General features: G+C 41.7%; 1 protein-coding gene across 2 annotated transcripts in view; it reads right to left on the bottom strand.

Annotated features, from left to right (window-relative positions):
• The window catches only part of syde2 (synapse defective 1, Rho GTPase, homolog 2 (C. elegans)), a 60010-nt gene that overhangs the window by 16560 nt on the left and 27311 nt on the right, over positions 1–16139 (bottom strand). For both annotated transcript variants that reach the window (XM_050054277.1, XM_050054278.1), the window contains exons 4-5: positions 13375–14519; positions 5319–5445 (exon numbers count right to left, since the gene is read on the bottom strand). In XM_050054277.1, coding sequence (XP_049910234.1) covers positions 5319–5445; positions 13375–14519 — 1272 coding nt within the window. The remainder of the gene's footprint in view (positions 1–5318; positions 5446–13374; positions 14520–16139) is intronic.

Genomic DNA, 16139 nt, shown 5'->3' with positions numbered 1-16139 from the left:
AGCTCTTTGTAAAGTGGTTGCCTGCTTCCCCGGCCGGCCCAGGGTTCAGCTAATCCCCCATGCGTGAGCCAAATACCATCTGTGTTTGTTCGGCAACAAAGGGGGCACTTGTTAATGACTTTCCATGTCTTCACTGGTGTACTGCCGAGGGTGGTGGGGTGGACTGGGGGGGCAAAGTAGGGAAGTAGGCTATGGAAAAGATGAGTCAGGCAAGGCAAATAAAAAGACCACAAACAAGGATCAATAACTGTGCCGAGCTGTCAACCAGCAGGGCTTGGGACACACTGGTTTCATTTCCTGAGGATCGAGGACAGCTATGAGCATCTCGTCATTGATCACATGGAAGGTTTGTTTACCACACAAAAGCCAAAACAGGTTGAGCTGAAGACTTAATAATTAGTTAAGGTTGCTATGGTGTCCTCTAAAACTAAACTTTTCCACAGTGATTTCATTGTGTATTTGCTTTATCCCACCAGAGTGATCTGTAAAACAGTGTGAGCTCTAAAATATTTTCATTTTGAGGTTAGACTCTTATTGTATACTAAGTGTCACTTGGAACTGCTAATGTCATAAACTAAGCTGTCAAACAGCCCTCTAAGATTTTCCTGACTAGCCTCCATTGGTCTCATGCTATTGTTTGGATAGTGTATAATTCTGAAGCCCCAATAGTCCGGAAAAAAAAAATTGGACTGAAAAGCCATTTATCCGACAACCAGTGGTAACCCGAAAACAAATGTGCATTACTCTGACAGGCTGTTTCTCCAAAAATACAATACACAATCTCACAAACAGAAGCCCAAGGCTAATTATTGTAGAGACTAACCATCAGACCTTCCTACTATGGCAAAGGCATAGCCCACCTTACTTTGCCTCTGATTGGTGCACCCTGATATTCTCACTCTAACCTTAACCAATCTCACTATACATGCCTAAGCCTAACTAACCCAACCAACAAAGGCAATCAGTATCAGCCAGTTAGAGGTAGAGTAGAGCCGGTCATGCCTTCAACATAGTGGGATGGTCCAGTGATGTCTTTCTGCAAAATAATTAGCCATGTGCTTCTGTTTGGGAAAGTTCAGTCAGAGAAGAACACTGAGGCAGGGCCGACTGAACACAAGCCATGAATCTTTCTAAATGCCGGGAGAGTGTATAGTGTGTTTCGGAGCAACCGGCCTTCAGAGCAGTGCACGTTTGTTTTCAGGATACCTGGCTGTCAGACAAATGGGTTTTCGATCCATTGGGGCATTTTTTTTACCATTGGGGCTTTGGCATTATGAGACTGCGGAACAATTGGCAGTCCCCCTCCATTAGCTACCACTCCAGACTATTGAGTGAAGCCTCTCTTACTGGGTAGAAAAAAACAGTCACCTGATATTTTGTGTAATCAAACTATTAGGGCTACTGAGACTGTCTAAACCAGAGGTGTCAATCTTACTGTAGTTCATGGGCCACATACAGTCTAATTTGATCTCAAGTGGGCCGGACCAGCAAAACCATTGCCTGTGAATATCAACACTTTGAATATTTCTTTTTCTTTTAGTGTAAAGAAGTACAAAAACATTCTGAAAACATTCATTTACAAACTAGATGATGAATAGCCTGAGATGTCTTAAGAAAAGCGAGTACAATTTCAACATGTCTCAGTGTTTCCACCTTCAGTCAGCTTACTTCTCACTGTCATTACATGTGCATTTTTCCATAGATTTCTACTCCTGTGTAGTAATGCTGACATCACCATGCCAAACTAAAGTTAAAGCTATTCAGGAAGCAGGTTAAATTATCCCCCCTGCCAAAGTTGTTGCCACTACCTTAGTTATAGGGTTGCACCATTGTGGTTTAAGATAGAAGTCTGACACAACTTCTTTTGTACTGCTGCTGATTGACAATATTTTGCACAATGTTCAATATCTGAAAATATAAGTATTCACATTTTCTTTCCAGACAATTGTACCCTGGTTGGGGCTTAAAAGACTGAAGCAGCATTTTACATAGAGTAGACTAGTCTCTGTAAGAATAAGAGGCAGCATTTCAAATACCAAGTTAATTATACAGCTCAACATTTAGGGAATAATACTCATTTGCTTTCTTGCTGAGAGTTAGATGAGATTGACATTACTTTCATGTCTCTACGACTGGAGACAGTCAAAAGGCTCTTTCAAAAGGTTCAACATCCGCCTACCAGCATCTCTAAAGCCCACTAACATATATCTCTTTTAGCTGCAACCAGCAGCTCTATAGCTCACTCTGTCAGTCAGTTGGTTGTTCGGTCCACAAAAATTTCCCTACCCTTTGGCGGTCACAGTTTTTGCCCTTGGAGGTTGATATTTGACATGGAGGTCAAATGTGTGTGTAAAGCTGTGTGTTTGTGTTCATGCCAATTAGCTAAAGGGGGGAGTGGAATATCACAAAAAGGTGTATAACTTCCAAATGGATTCACCGACTTGCCCAAGAATTTATGGAAAGATTTTGCATGAGCCAAAGGACAGCTGATTAACTGTTCATGTCAACTGGTAAAAAGGGGCAACATGTGGCTGCATGAGCATACGTGTTCACAGCTAGTGTGAATTTCCGCTTTTTTTTTTCCACAAAAAAAAGTTGTGGTTTAAGAGGGGGAATGTGCTGGACTCATGATGATAGTTTTAGATGCTTGCTCGAACTCCTTTACCTCTCTTGTAGAAATAATAAGGAGTGTTCAATATCTGGTATCTATGGTGTAAATTAGAGTAATCAAGAATAAAAAAAAACAGGGCTTTCAACACTTCTTCAAAACAAATGAAAAACAAATTGACCCACAATTCCAGCGAGTTGTTGGGTGACTGCCAGGGTATGAGGTTATGAATCCTACTGGTCCACATCCACACCAGCCAACATGCTGTAGCTACAGCAACACAGATTCTTCCCATGACCACCCTCTTAAGTGCTACACATGAATAGATAAGCTACAGAGTAGAAAGAGTATTTACTGAACATGAATTGCTAAAGATAATATGGTTTGTGTTGATTTTCCACAGCATGTTGCCCATGTTGATAACACCTCTCTGTTTCTTTTGAGTGAATTGTGATTTGAAACAATGGAGGGCCGCGCACTGAGCATGTTTTGCAAGCTTTGGATTGAACTCTGATCTCTGGATAATCCCTTTCACTACCTCCGCTTTTAAATTAGCCGTGTGACACACCAGCCCTCTTAGCTCATCCGTTTGCTGTTCGCTCATTAGCCTCGAGCCTGACTCCGCACCACAGAGATTCCATTTTAATTTAAACTCAGCCTTTTAATTTTAAAGATGTAAACAATATAAAATGAGGGGACATGAAATATGAGGAGATAACATTTCAAATTACTGGCAAGTAAAAGTAAAATATGGTCAATCAACGGGCAGATTTTTCCAAATGTTTCTGAAAAGTGTGTTTTAAGACTAAACCCATAATTATATCCCAGATGGACATTTTTGCAGCACACACCATAAACCCCTCATCTGCCTCCCTTCCCCCTCTCTCTGCCCTCTTCCACTCACTCAGGCCCATCTGCAACAGCAACTCGCTTGGTGGAGCAAATTTAGGCAGCAAGCAAAAACCAACAATCCGCACTGGTGCTGGCCCTTTTTTTCTAACCCGCTCAACTGTTAACTGTGTTCTTTGCCCTGCCATGCAAATGCGTGTGGATCAAAGCAGGCATGATAGGTCGATGCCTACATGGGGCCTCTTCTCAAAACCAACAGCAGCTCCTACAATGTCCAGGGGTTTCCATGGTCTTCCTCTTTTTGTGGGAGACACAAAAATCATGACCAAGTCATTTTCTACAACTTTGCCGCCCCTCCCCCCCTCATCTGTCGCACTGCTGGAATCATTACTCAATCCAGTGACAAGGCTGTTTTTGTAAGCTGAAGACTGAAGTGAGATGTGCTGTAACTCACTGTTTCCATTTTTAATTTCATGGTGACGAAGCGGAGAGAAGCTGCAACTCACAGGATTCTGAGTGGCATTTAAATTACCGGCTTTTAATAATACATATGGGGACATAAAATTTGCAGCACAGCTTGTGGGACAATAAAACAGCTCTCACATTTACTCTGCCATCATAACCAGACTGAGTACTGTGGATTTACTAAAACATGTCCTATTAGGGACAATACAGAGCGTGTCTGAACCACAAACCTGAAGGAGAAAGAATGACCTGAATGTACGGCATGGCCTGATTAGTGTGTGTGTGTGTGTGTGTGTGTGTGTGTGTGGGCCCATCCCTCGGGCACCGGCCCACACTGTTGGCTGACTGCTGGAATGCTTTTACTACAAACAGCAGACTCACACACACTCTTAGACGCGTACACATGTGCTGACCTATCTACAGAGGACACGCCAGTTCAGGCACGTTTGCTGTGGCAGGGACTGGATCGATACTAAACACACACTCAGTAATGTCCTAGTTATTTTATTATTAATGCAGATGTGCAGTAAAACCCTAATCTCGTAATTAGGTAAATCAGTCAGTGTGTTTTAAAATGTCCCAAGTGACTGTTGTGTTAACCTTTAATATTATAATATAAAGCAATTTATAACTTTTGCCTAAAAAGTGCTGTATAAATTAAATTTCACTACTATCATATTAAATGACAAAAGCAAACAAACACCATGCTCTTGTGACGGATATATGATACTGAGGTTTAAAACTATTGATATAATTAATTACAATGAATATTTTTGACACATAACTTATAAATTTGTGCCTCTTTCTTTTCGGGAAACTTCAAAAACTGTTTAAATTGTCTCAAATTCTTCATTGAACTTCTGCTCTAACTCTTTTGCTTCATGACAGAACAAACTTTGACAGGTCACATCAATCACAACTATTGAATTGATAAATAGTTTATATAATTTCCCTAGCAAAAATGCCAAAAATTCACTGGTTCCATCTGCTTGTCTTCTTCATTGATGGGAAAGTGGATATCTGTTGGGTGTGAATGGTTTTTCAGGATAAAACAAGCAATTTGAAGGTGTTAATTTGGGCTCTGGGAAATTGTGACAGGCAATTCATTAGTTTCTGACATTTTTATGGACCAAATGAGAAAACAATGGAAATAGATTTTACCTGGAATCACCTGTTCTGTCTGTTTTACAGGAAACCTGAGGGCACCTAATGTTTTGTATACTGCAGTATGTAGTGTCTTATGTCATACTGTATCTTAATAGAGAGTAAGAGGGAAGGTCAGAGGGACACCCGCACTCTTTCTAGTTAAACAACCGTTCCTAATTATGCCGAGCGTGTGTGTCGACCCCGTGCTTTGTTGCCGTCTCATGTTCTCTGTTACCAGCGATCGACTTACCTGTGATGACGTTAACATCAGGATACGTGCTTTCACTCAGCTCCACAGCGTGGCTGTCTCTCTCAAATGCCTCCCGGAGCTCCTTCTTCACGGCTGCAGATCCACATAGACGATAGAGACCCACCACCTGGAGACACACAATGACACACAAGTAGGTCAAGTAAACAAAACATTTGACAGAGCGGCAGACATTTTTACAACCCTTTCGATCAAGTCTGCTCTCAAACAATGTGCTGGAAAGAAGCCAAGAGTACTTTCACAGAAAATCCAGGTGTCTTAAAACCGTTGTCTGTTTTATCTCCATTAAATGGCAGCTTACTTGAACAACTGACAACATTTTATAGATTGTATATTTAACTCTATCAGGGCTCACGTTTTGATGGGACACAGGAGGCCCATCGTGGAGCAGCACCACACCACCACTACATACTACTTACTTATCTTACTAAACATATCTTACATTCTACTTTTGATCTACTTACTGTAATCCTGTTTTTGTGTATCTTATCTTTGTACAATATGTGAATCCTGAAAGAGGGATCCCTGCTCTTCATGAGGATTCCTTCTTTTTACTTTTCCAATTTAAGCTTTTTGCCCGGGTTTTCCAGCCCAAATTAAGGGTTGAAGGACAGATGGAGTTGTATGTTATACAGATTGTAAAGCCCTGACACAAGCTTGAGCTAGACAAATATAACCAACTCAACTTGACTGACTGGCAGCTGCATCTTCTCAACAGAGACAGACTGTTATGGTTTGTTTGAAACATTTAAAGTAAGACCACATAACTCTAACTGAACAAAAGAAAATGTATCCGACATGCGAAAATGCAGAGAGGAGTTAAAATTCAACATAATGACCCAGTAATGTCAGTTACACTGCAATATGTTATCTACATTAGCTAATATTAGGCGAAATAAGCTAATGGTTACACCCAAGCTACAGGAACAGCACCAAGCTTTGGATCCAGTTTGCCAATTTGGGAGGCTGTGGGTCAGGAGGTACAGTATAGTGGGTCGTCCCCTAGACGGACGGTTAGCGGTTCGATCCCTAGTATCCTTGAGCAGGACACTGAGCCCTGAATTGCCCTTGTGTGAATGTTTATGTGAGAGAATGTGAGTGTGTGTGAATGTTTAACTGATGAGCTGGTAGAAAACGTGTTTGGTAGCTCCGCCACCAGTGTATGAATGTGTGTGTGAATGAGTGATTGTGGTGTGTAGTGTAAAAGTGTTTTGAATGGTTGGAAAAGGAGAAAGGGGCTATACAAATGCAGTCCATTTACACAGTGGCCAAGTAGTGGTATTACAGCTTCTGGGTCTACTATGTGATGCCATGGGGCAAAAAGACCTAACTTTTTCCCATGGACTTACAATTGGGAAAGAGACGTCTTAAATCAGTAGGAACATTTTTTAAGTCTCACAACCCCCACAAAATGATTCATTTCACTATCAGAATTGATTCACTTGGTCCAATTAAATTTATAACCGATAAGAGTCACTGGATTAAATCATTTTATCCCCATTCAAGTTAGTAAAGGACAAAACTGGAAGTTAGCAGCTCAGCAAGTGAAAGTCTATAGTGCACTTGCTCTACAGGCCCATGGATCGGTAAGATCCTAGTAATTTTATTTTCAGGACGTCTAACTTTTTTGAATTTATGCACCAATGAGCTTTCATAGCAATGAATATGGCTTCACCTCCGCTGCTGTATCCAGGAGTGCCATTTATAAAATAATGCCAGGGAGCCATACTAAAAATGTATGTTTGGACAAAAGCCAAAAATGGCATGTGTGCTAAAAAATATTAGACAATATCTACAATCAGGCTTCCTCCTCAACATCTGCGTTGCAAATTTCCCATCTCCAAAATGTATTATTAAGCAACATCAAAGTTTCTGCTATCAAGTCTGTTTTCATAGATCGCAACTTTTGTATGGGAAGTGGCGTACGCCTCTTTCAGGCACTCAGTGCACTCATTAGAGCATAACTAAATTGTATTGCTTTTGAATTAAACTTTTTATTTGTAACTAGAATACTGTATTAAAAAGCGACAACAAGTAAACAATCTGATTCAGTAGTATCAGTTAAATAACGTTAGCTAACATTAGCCACCATACGCTACTGGACAAGCGAGGCTGTCCAGTAAAATTCCTGAGCAGATTGAAAGGAGCGACAGTGCGTCTTTTTGCTCATGAATTACACTTTTGAATTTTAAGAGGAAAAGTTGGTTATTTCTTTTTTTCAAAGAGGTATGGTCTAACTTTAGAACATTGCTGTTTATCATTTTTAATATATCAATGAGCTTAGTTTCATCACTTGGTTTATTTTAAGGTGAATTAAAGAGCGAATGTGTTCTGGGTTTTGCCAAACTACACTCAGAGGTGTGATAAAAATGTCACATCCTTATGACTGACTGGATAAACACTGAGCTCTTCTAAAAACATAACTGACAGCTCAGCATTAAAAATGGAAGCACTAAGCAGTAAACCATTTATGTTTCTTTACCTACACCTCCGCAGCGTGAACTGAAGGAACTCTTAACAATTTCCTCCAGACGTTGACATTCGATAGTTGAAACTTGGCACCAGTGGTCTCCTTGTTATGTTGGGATTAGGCCTGGCTACAGACATACCATAATTTCTCCTACATGTGTCTGTCTGGTATGTGGCATAGCAGACCAACTGGTGTGGTTGCCCCGGTAACATGTTAAGTCAGTGGGCTGTGAATGGCGGGTTGGGTCCGGTTCCACACAAACACAAACACACACACACACACTGCTGGCCTTTCCGGGCTCCAGCGTAGGAGCACTATAATGTCTCCCCACCAGACCAACTATTTGTGAGCACTCCTCGTCGAGTCGAGCAGCGTTTTCTAAACCTCACACGAGAGGGAGAGAGGAGCACAGATTAGGCAGGGATTTGCCTTTGTGTGAGAGTAAACAGAAGTCACTGGGCACAATGAACAACAAGTCCATTCAGGAAAAAAAAAGAGTCTCTCTTTGGAGGAGAGCCGAGCGCAGGCGTGGAACAGCTGTTAGCAAAAAAAAGAGGGCTTGCACTTATGCACTGTGGCTGCCGGGCAACACGACAGGCAGCACCAGCCAAGACGTATATGCAGAATGAGGCAGACACAATGACCACAAACCAAACGAGTTCCCCCGACAGGAATGTGGATGCTCAGTGACTCAAGAACCAGTGATGGGATCAGTTTTTTGGTCTGGGATTAGCTTAAAGACTTTATAGAGACATCAAAGGAAAGAAAGAAAAGTGCATTTCAGTGCACTAATACTCTTGAGTGTTCAATCAAAGTCAGTCTGACAAGTTGTTCACTTCCTCTAAAAATGACTCACCATTCTCATTGGCACTAGAAGGAAAATGGCAATCTGCTCTAACTTTCACGAAAGAATGACAGAACGCTTTCCTGGCATGATTTAGGGATTCCCCACATATTTATGTATGTTAACGTATCATAAGAGAGCAGACGTGAATGTATACAAACCGTCAGTGCTTGACTACACCAGCACAAGAGCAAAAGAGTATTTTCTCAATAGATCAGTTACTCGTCAATAAAATGTCATGTTTCAAATGTCCAAAACCCAAAGATACTTAGTTTACTACCCCACAACACACACACGTGCAAAAAAAAAAAACAATGACCCCTAACAAATGACATACTTAAATTAGGTTATGTTTTGTCTTATCTGCTTTAAAAATACTTAAAAATAAAGGTTGAATAAAGGTTTCACAAGACAGGGCTGTCTAGGCAGTAGAAAGACACATATACTTTTGAAAATGTTCCTATATGACCACAGAAAACAGAGGAAAAGGGCTATGGCATCAACTTTTGCTCAACAGGAAAACCCTCTACTACCAGAATGCACTGTGCTGCACCAGACCAATAAACACTACTGGTGGGAGACGTAATGTGAGTTGCTATTCTGAAAAAACTATATGGTGGACAGCTGGTAAAAAACAACTCGTATTACTGTAAAACATTAAATGAAAATGTTTCTGAACACATTTAAGGTGAGGAAACAGACAACGCAGTGAAATAATCTTGGTTCGTATTTGATCAGCACTGCCTTGTGTTAGGGTTTGATCTGAGTTTAAGAAAGAGAGTGAGAGACAGAAGGGTCCCCCTCTCTTTTCTCTTCTATACTCTTTGTGTCTGTGGTGGCCAAGTGGCAACATCCTGGGCTGAAAAATGAAGCCAACATGGAAGTGCCAGAAACTGCAGTTCTATGAATGGCCACTTGAGGCAACCAGAGTCAATCCTCAAAGACACCTATGTTAAAATGCTCCACTTCACAGCAGAAAAAAAGAATGTTTACAGGGACACAGGGGTGAATTTTTATACAACTCACTCATCTACACTTTATTACGGCTTAAAGTTACGCGTAATTAAAGGCAGTCTACTTTAAGTGACAGTCTGTCTGTGGATAGTATCCTCTGTCTCAGTCAATTCCATCCCTCGCCCCTCCACAGCTCCATCCTCTCACCCAAACATGGTCAGTTCTGGCTCCAAAAAAATAGGATGGTAAGATGGAATCTTCAGAATGAGAGTCCACAAACCAATGGGTGACGTCACAGTAGCTGCGTCCATTGTTTTTACAGTCTGTGGTGGTAGTGGGCATACAAATATTAGAAGTACAATCTGTCGTCTGTGCAACATCCCTAGAGCCAGAGAAACAGATTTTTCTGTCAAACGAGCGAGGAGACCTTGGCGCTGATAAGATCGAGGAAAGTTAACCACCGTTCATTTACACATACTAAGCACACTGTTATGATACAGAGCTGGTTGAAAGTCAGCAAAGTAAACCTTAAATGCTTAATCGATTGTCAAAATATTGCAGATTATTTTCTTTCAGTCAACTAGGCAGTCAGCTCTAAACAGAGTTAAAGCAGATACCACAGGCAGCCCCTTTTGGTACATAAATGTAAAAAGTCTTAATAGGATTTCCACAACACCGAATACCACCATAACTACCTTGGAAAGCCATTAACAGAAAGGACACATTTTGATACACTCCTCTTGTATGTACAGCAAAAGTTTCTACATTCGGGTTGTCAGCCAGTTGGAATCAAAGGGGAGTAACAACTTAACAACTTGCACTTTTTAACGATGCTTTAGCACCTCTGAACTGTACAATAAAAAAAGACATCAGACTTTTATAATTCACCTAATAGACTATAAAATTAATGAGAAAAGTTATTAAGGGATCCACTTTGGAGAGCAGTCAAGAGTCCCTCGTGCTAATGTTCATTAAGTCTTCAACTGCAAAATAGTTGATTAATATCTTACTGATGTAGCCTTTGAGAAAACAGAAGAAAATACCAGTCTCTCATCTGTGCCAGATGCCATGTGTGGTACAAGTAACGCTGCAGTCCGGTCATGTTTGAAAAGAGCCAGAAGTATATGCTTGACAGCCCAAAAACATTCCTTTAACAGACAGCACTGATACTGATTCAATGTCTGACCAGGGCTTCAGTCTTTAAGTCACATCTGCACAACACTATGAAGTCTGTTGTAGGCTGAAATGATGCGTCTGTATGACAATTCGTAACATGTCATAACATCTGTGTGCATCTTTTACTGTCATGTCTGGTAGTATGTGGGTTACTGTTCTCTTTTAATGGGTACAGAGTGCTCCCATACATAACTCCAGTCTCTGACACAGACATTATGTGCAGTCTTTTCAAAACACCCACAATCATCCAGAGTCTTAAAAGCTCTGAGAAGCCCTTAGGACACTCGTTTCTAACAGACCCTGAAAAGGAGTCTCCATCAAACATCCACATAATCATTTGTAAAGGCACACCGCTGCACGTCTGGCCAGGCGTGCTTTAGTGACACAACCTGCAAATTCCTCTGGGATCTGGTGTCAGCCCCATCCTAACCCCTGTCTGCCTGAAACCTGGGGGAGCCATGCAGTGTCAGAGAGTTGAAAACAGAGCCGGGGGGGAGACACAGAGGTAAACAAGGAGAGACAGAAACAGATAGGAATCACTGTATGGCACGACAAAGCAGAGAGAATTACATAAACAGAAGAAATCTGAGCTAACAGGCTGATTTGTTAAGTGAGATCTATAGCTGCTCTGTTAAGAGGGCAGTCAGGCGAGTTTGTCATTCTGTAACAGGTATCTTTTATGTCTTTTCAATTGGAATCTGAAAGGTCTTTCATTACAGGTATGTAATGACTTGATACAACCTTGAAAAAGCTCTCAAGAGGAAACTTGGGTAAACCTGAATGATGTACGACTGACAACTATAGGCCTAAAAGTTTCCTTCACTAAATGGGGCTCTGAGTGAGAACACTGCACCTAAAAGTTTCATGTAGTGTTGGAAAGATTCGTCGATTCATCTATTGCTGAAACAACAACAATTTTGTTAATCAATTCATTAATTATCAACCAAAAATGGCAAAAAGTCTTTGGTTCCAGCTTCTAAAATGTGAGACTTTCCTGCTTTTCTTCACATTATATTATTCTAAAGCTTATATATTTGTGTTTTGAACTCTCTCCCTCAGCTAAAACAGGCAATTTAAAGAACTTCCATTGGGCTCTGGGGACAGGTGATGGGCATTTTTTAAGAATTTGGAGATGAATTGAATGACCAAAACTAGATTTACCACCCTGCAGTTGTATGCCTCTCTGCATCCATATCTGTGAAAACACTGACCAAATGTTTACCCTTCTGTTCCTGAGATATGATGTTGAGTAATGGCCAGAAAAGTGTTTTATGCAGAATATTATGATGTCACAGTGAAGCTGACCTTTGATCTTCTGAATATTAAATGTAATCACTTCATCATGACATCCTGTTAGATAATTGTGTGATGTTTTGTCATAATTAGCGTGATTAGCTTGTGTTATGGCCAAAAACATGCACTGTGAGGACACATCAACCTTGACCTTTGACCACCAAAATCGAATCAGTTTATTCTTCAGTCCAAGTGAATTTTTCTGCTAACTTTGAAGAAATTCCTTTGAGGCATCATTGAGATATCGAGTTGACAAGAACGGGACAGATGGACAGGCGGATGGAAGGGTGAACGTTCGTGCGTATAGACAACCTGAACATGTAATGCCTTCAGCCACGGCTATCGCGGGCAAGGAGGCCTAAAAATAATCAACATGTTAATAAAGAATACTAAATATATGTTGAACTCTTGGCTGGACTAAACAAGAAATCTGAATATGTCACTTTGGGCTCTAGAAAACTGTAATCACCATTTTCTGACATTTTAAAGCGCAAACTATATGATGGCTTGGTCGGCAAAAAATTAGATGAACTGAATAAATAATCAAATAAATAAGAGACAGATTAATGGATGATGACAACAATGACTAGTTGGTATACAATTAAAGCTGAAATTTTAATTTGACATCAGCAAATAAAACAATTTTCTACAAAACAGGAGATGAGCACATGATGTTGTGGAACACTCCAACACCATCATCAACACCAACACCACAACCACGTGAGTCACTTAACTCCGAGTCTTTCTCCTCCCTGAATAAAAGAGCCAGACGCCCCAGGAAGGCTCAGAGACATCATGAAGTGCGATTCATCTCTTCTTTCCATTCTACTCATGCCAGTCATCCAGCACCATAACTGGCTGCAGGGCAAGCACCCATCTCACGACATACTGAGCTAAAAGGATGCTATGAATGTGGGATTATTTCTCTCCCTATTCTCTCACACATCTCATACAAAAATGCATTATATAATTGTATCCAACCAACTGTCTTTTCAAATTAATCCTCATCTGTTTTCAATTGAGAGAATAGGATTTGAAAAGCTTCCACCCACATATACTGTGTATACAATGTGTGCTCAGACACACACACACACACACACATATATATATATATCCTAACATTTTACAGTGTAAACAATTGTTCAATGAATCAAAAATAGAACAGACAGTTTCATGAAGGGAACTAAAAGCTGCAGCACTAATCATGATCAGCAGAAACATAGCTTGCCACAGTGTCACCTGGTTGACCTGTCACCCTTTTTTTCTCAAAGCTGCACTCTTTGACCCCCAAACAGACTCACCTGGCAGCCTCTCTTTTCGATCTCATTGATGCACTTGCTTATAAGCAGCGGCACCATCTGTCCCGTGTTCTCCCTCTCCACCACCCGCCACGCCTCCACACCAAACACCTGGGGCTCCCTGTCTCCGTCTGGTCCACCATCCAGCGAGTTCTGCCACTGCTCCATCAGGCTCAGCTTGACGTAGATCAGCCCCCGCGGCTCCAGCTTCACCGCCAGCTGGTGGCAACGTGTCACCCGGAAGAGCGCAGGCAGAACCACCGTGCCGTGGCAGCAGACGCGATTGCGTCTCGGCGTGGGCTCCCAGCTGAACACTACTAGCTTCAGGTGCTGGGCATTCTCCAGCTCGATGTTGAAGGTGTGGTCCATATCTAGGAAGGTAGTTCGACATGTGAGGAGAGCGGTTCGTGCTTTATTAACTGAGTCCACTTGGATGGCGCAATAGACATCTCGAGAGTCAATACGTGGAGGTTTGAGGTCCTCAGCGCCATAAAAGTGTAGGCTCATCAGTCCGGAGATGTACTGGCTGCACTTGGGCTGCTCTGTGAAGCTGTAATGGCGGAAAGCATCAATGTCTAGCTCTGTGCCGTTGAGTTTAGAGCTTCCGCCCCCTGCTTCCATCTCCTTGCCTTTTCCTCCTCCCTTCCCCTCTGCAGAGCCATGCTTCCCAGATTTGGCCACCAGCTCAGGTGAGTCGCCATCACTGAGGTAGCCACCTTTACTGGCGGACTTTGAGCTGCCATTGCTTTTCTTCTTGCTGAAGCTGTGCTGTGTTGACACACTGCTGTCTAGGTGGTAGCGTGAGATCACATTACGGCTGGCCTGCCCACCCCCAGACGCAGCTAACCTGGGAGGGCCTGAGGAATGGGGGGTGGCCTCCGACCCGCTCCCGTTGTTTCGGGGAGAATGGGCTCTGGGCTCTAAATGACTGCTTCCGTTGCCATTGTTGCTGTTACTGCTGCTCGGGGTCCCCTTGACACTGAGTTTCCGGCTAAGCTCCGGAAGCTTCTTCATCTTCATGGAGATTTTCCTTACAGTGCGCGGGGACTTAATTTTGTCTGGGAAGGACCAGTTGATGGAGCTGCTCTTCTTGGCCGGGTTTGGGCTGGAGGGAGGGGAGCCGACGGCATTGGGCAGGTCTGGACCATCTACAGAGGAAATAACAGGGCAAGAGAAAAACTGATTAAAAGGAGAGCCGGGCACATTTTAAAATTTTGATTTTTCTTTGGTTGACACTTTGTGGAAAAGTTTAAACAGTTTTACGGCCAAATTCTTTGGCAGGAAAAATGTTTAGAAAGCAAATTTCTTTTTGGATTACTCGCAGGAACAAATGGGTACCATCAGTCACAAGTTCTTAAAGTCACTGTAATCAGTGGTGTTATGAGACAAACCACCACACTCCCATGATTACAAGTAACTGTTCAGATGTCCAGTGAAGACAGACAGGATAGAAAAGACTAAAACCAAATTCAAAGTGTGCATGAGCCATAATTTGCAGTCTCTCAGAAAAGCACTACACCTTCATGGCACATCATCAAGTGATTAGGCTTACATGCAACCCAGTAATCCACTGACAGAGACACATTAAGCAGCCAACGCTTCATAAACACTAGAGCACTATATAACACAGCTACAGTCTATACATGTAAACCTAGACAGTGATTTAGATAATTAACAGTTGCTGAAATGTCACCGATATCAAAAAATTCAATTGTTCACAAAGAGTTTCCATGAGGCCCCTTTGCTTTAAGTGGGTTTCATTCAATCAGACACCAGGGGAATTGAAGCGGAATGTCTTTAGCTGCTGCTCCAGGAAAAACATTGCCTATAAGGAGGAGAAATGTCTGTCTAAAGACACCAACCGCCTCAGGGCTGAGCTAGAGTTACTCAGTCATTATTCAAGTTGAAAAATATCCATTTGGATTGGACCATGTAGGCAGTTCTCGCCTAACTAGATGTCTACAACTTGAAATTTCAGGGTCTAGAGTTCTACGCAGGAGTGACAGCCATTGTTTAGTCTACAGCACTGAGCTGCGGCTTTAAGTTTTATCCATGTCGTTTCTTCAACAGGTCGCTCAGCCAACAAGAGCCTGTCTGTGGCTGGGCTATTAATCTTATAATATCTAAAGCTGCTGTAATCAATATTTTTATATTAAAAATGATTCAAATGACTATGTTTAATGTGAAAGGTGTCACTGATAGATCCACAGAGAATTATCAGCAGACTCTGCAATTCCTCTGAGCTCCAAATTGCTTTTTAGCGGCTTTCTGCTCATTGTTTTGGTTTAAAGGCCTGCAACTTTATTATACTTTACTATACACTTTCACTGCTCTGATACACCTTTTCCACCAAAGTAGCTCTGGTTTTTGAACCGGGATTCTTAGAACCTTGGTGCTATGTAGCAAGCCAGCCTGCATCTCCAGTTTTGAGCAGAACCATCATAATCAAGTATACGTCAACAACGGAAGTTGTTGCACGATCCAAAATGGTGGCAAACAGTGGTAGTAAGATGGCAGATTGATATCAAATACACTTATAGGCAAAATATTAATGATAAGAAGATGTAAAAGACTATTACATGCAAGATTTTATCCTCTCATTTCAATCTGTAGAATATGACACACCCACTAATGGATGGATTCAGGCCAAGGAAAATCTGCTATTTCTTGGTTCCAGCTGGGAACAGTGCTGGACTGGCCATCGGGCATACCAGGCTGGGCCGATGGTAATTTTGGGCCAGGCCTTTTTTTTTTTTTTTTTTTTTTTT

The sequence above is a fragment of the Epinephelus moara genome, chromosome 10, assembly GCF_006386435.1.
Source record: "Epinephelus moara isolate mb chromosome 10, YSFRI_EMoa_1.0, whole genome shotgun sequence".
NCBI lineage: Eukaryota > Metazoa > Chordata > Actinopteri > Perciformes > Serranidae > Epinephelus > Epinephelus moara.
This window is presented reverse-complemented; position numbering and strand designations above follow the sequence as displayed.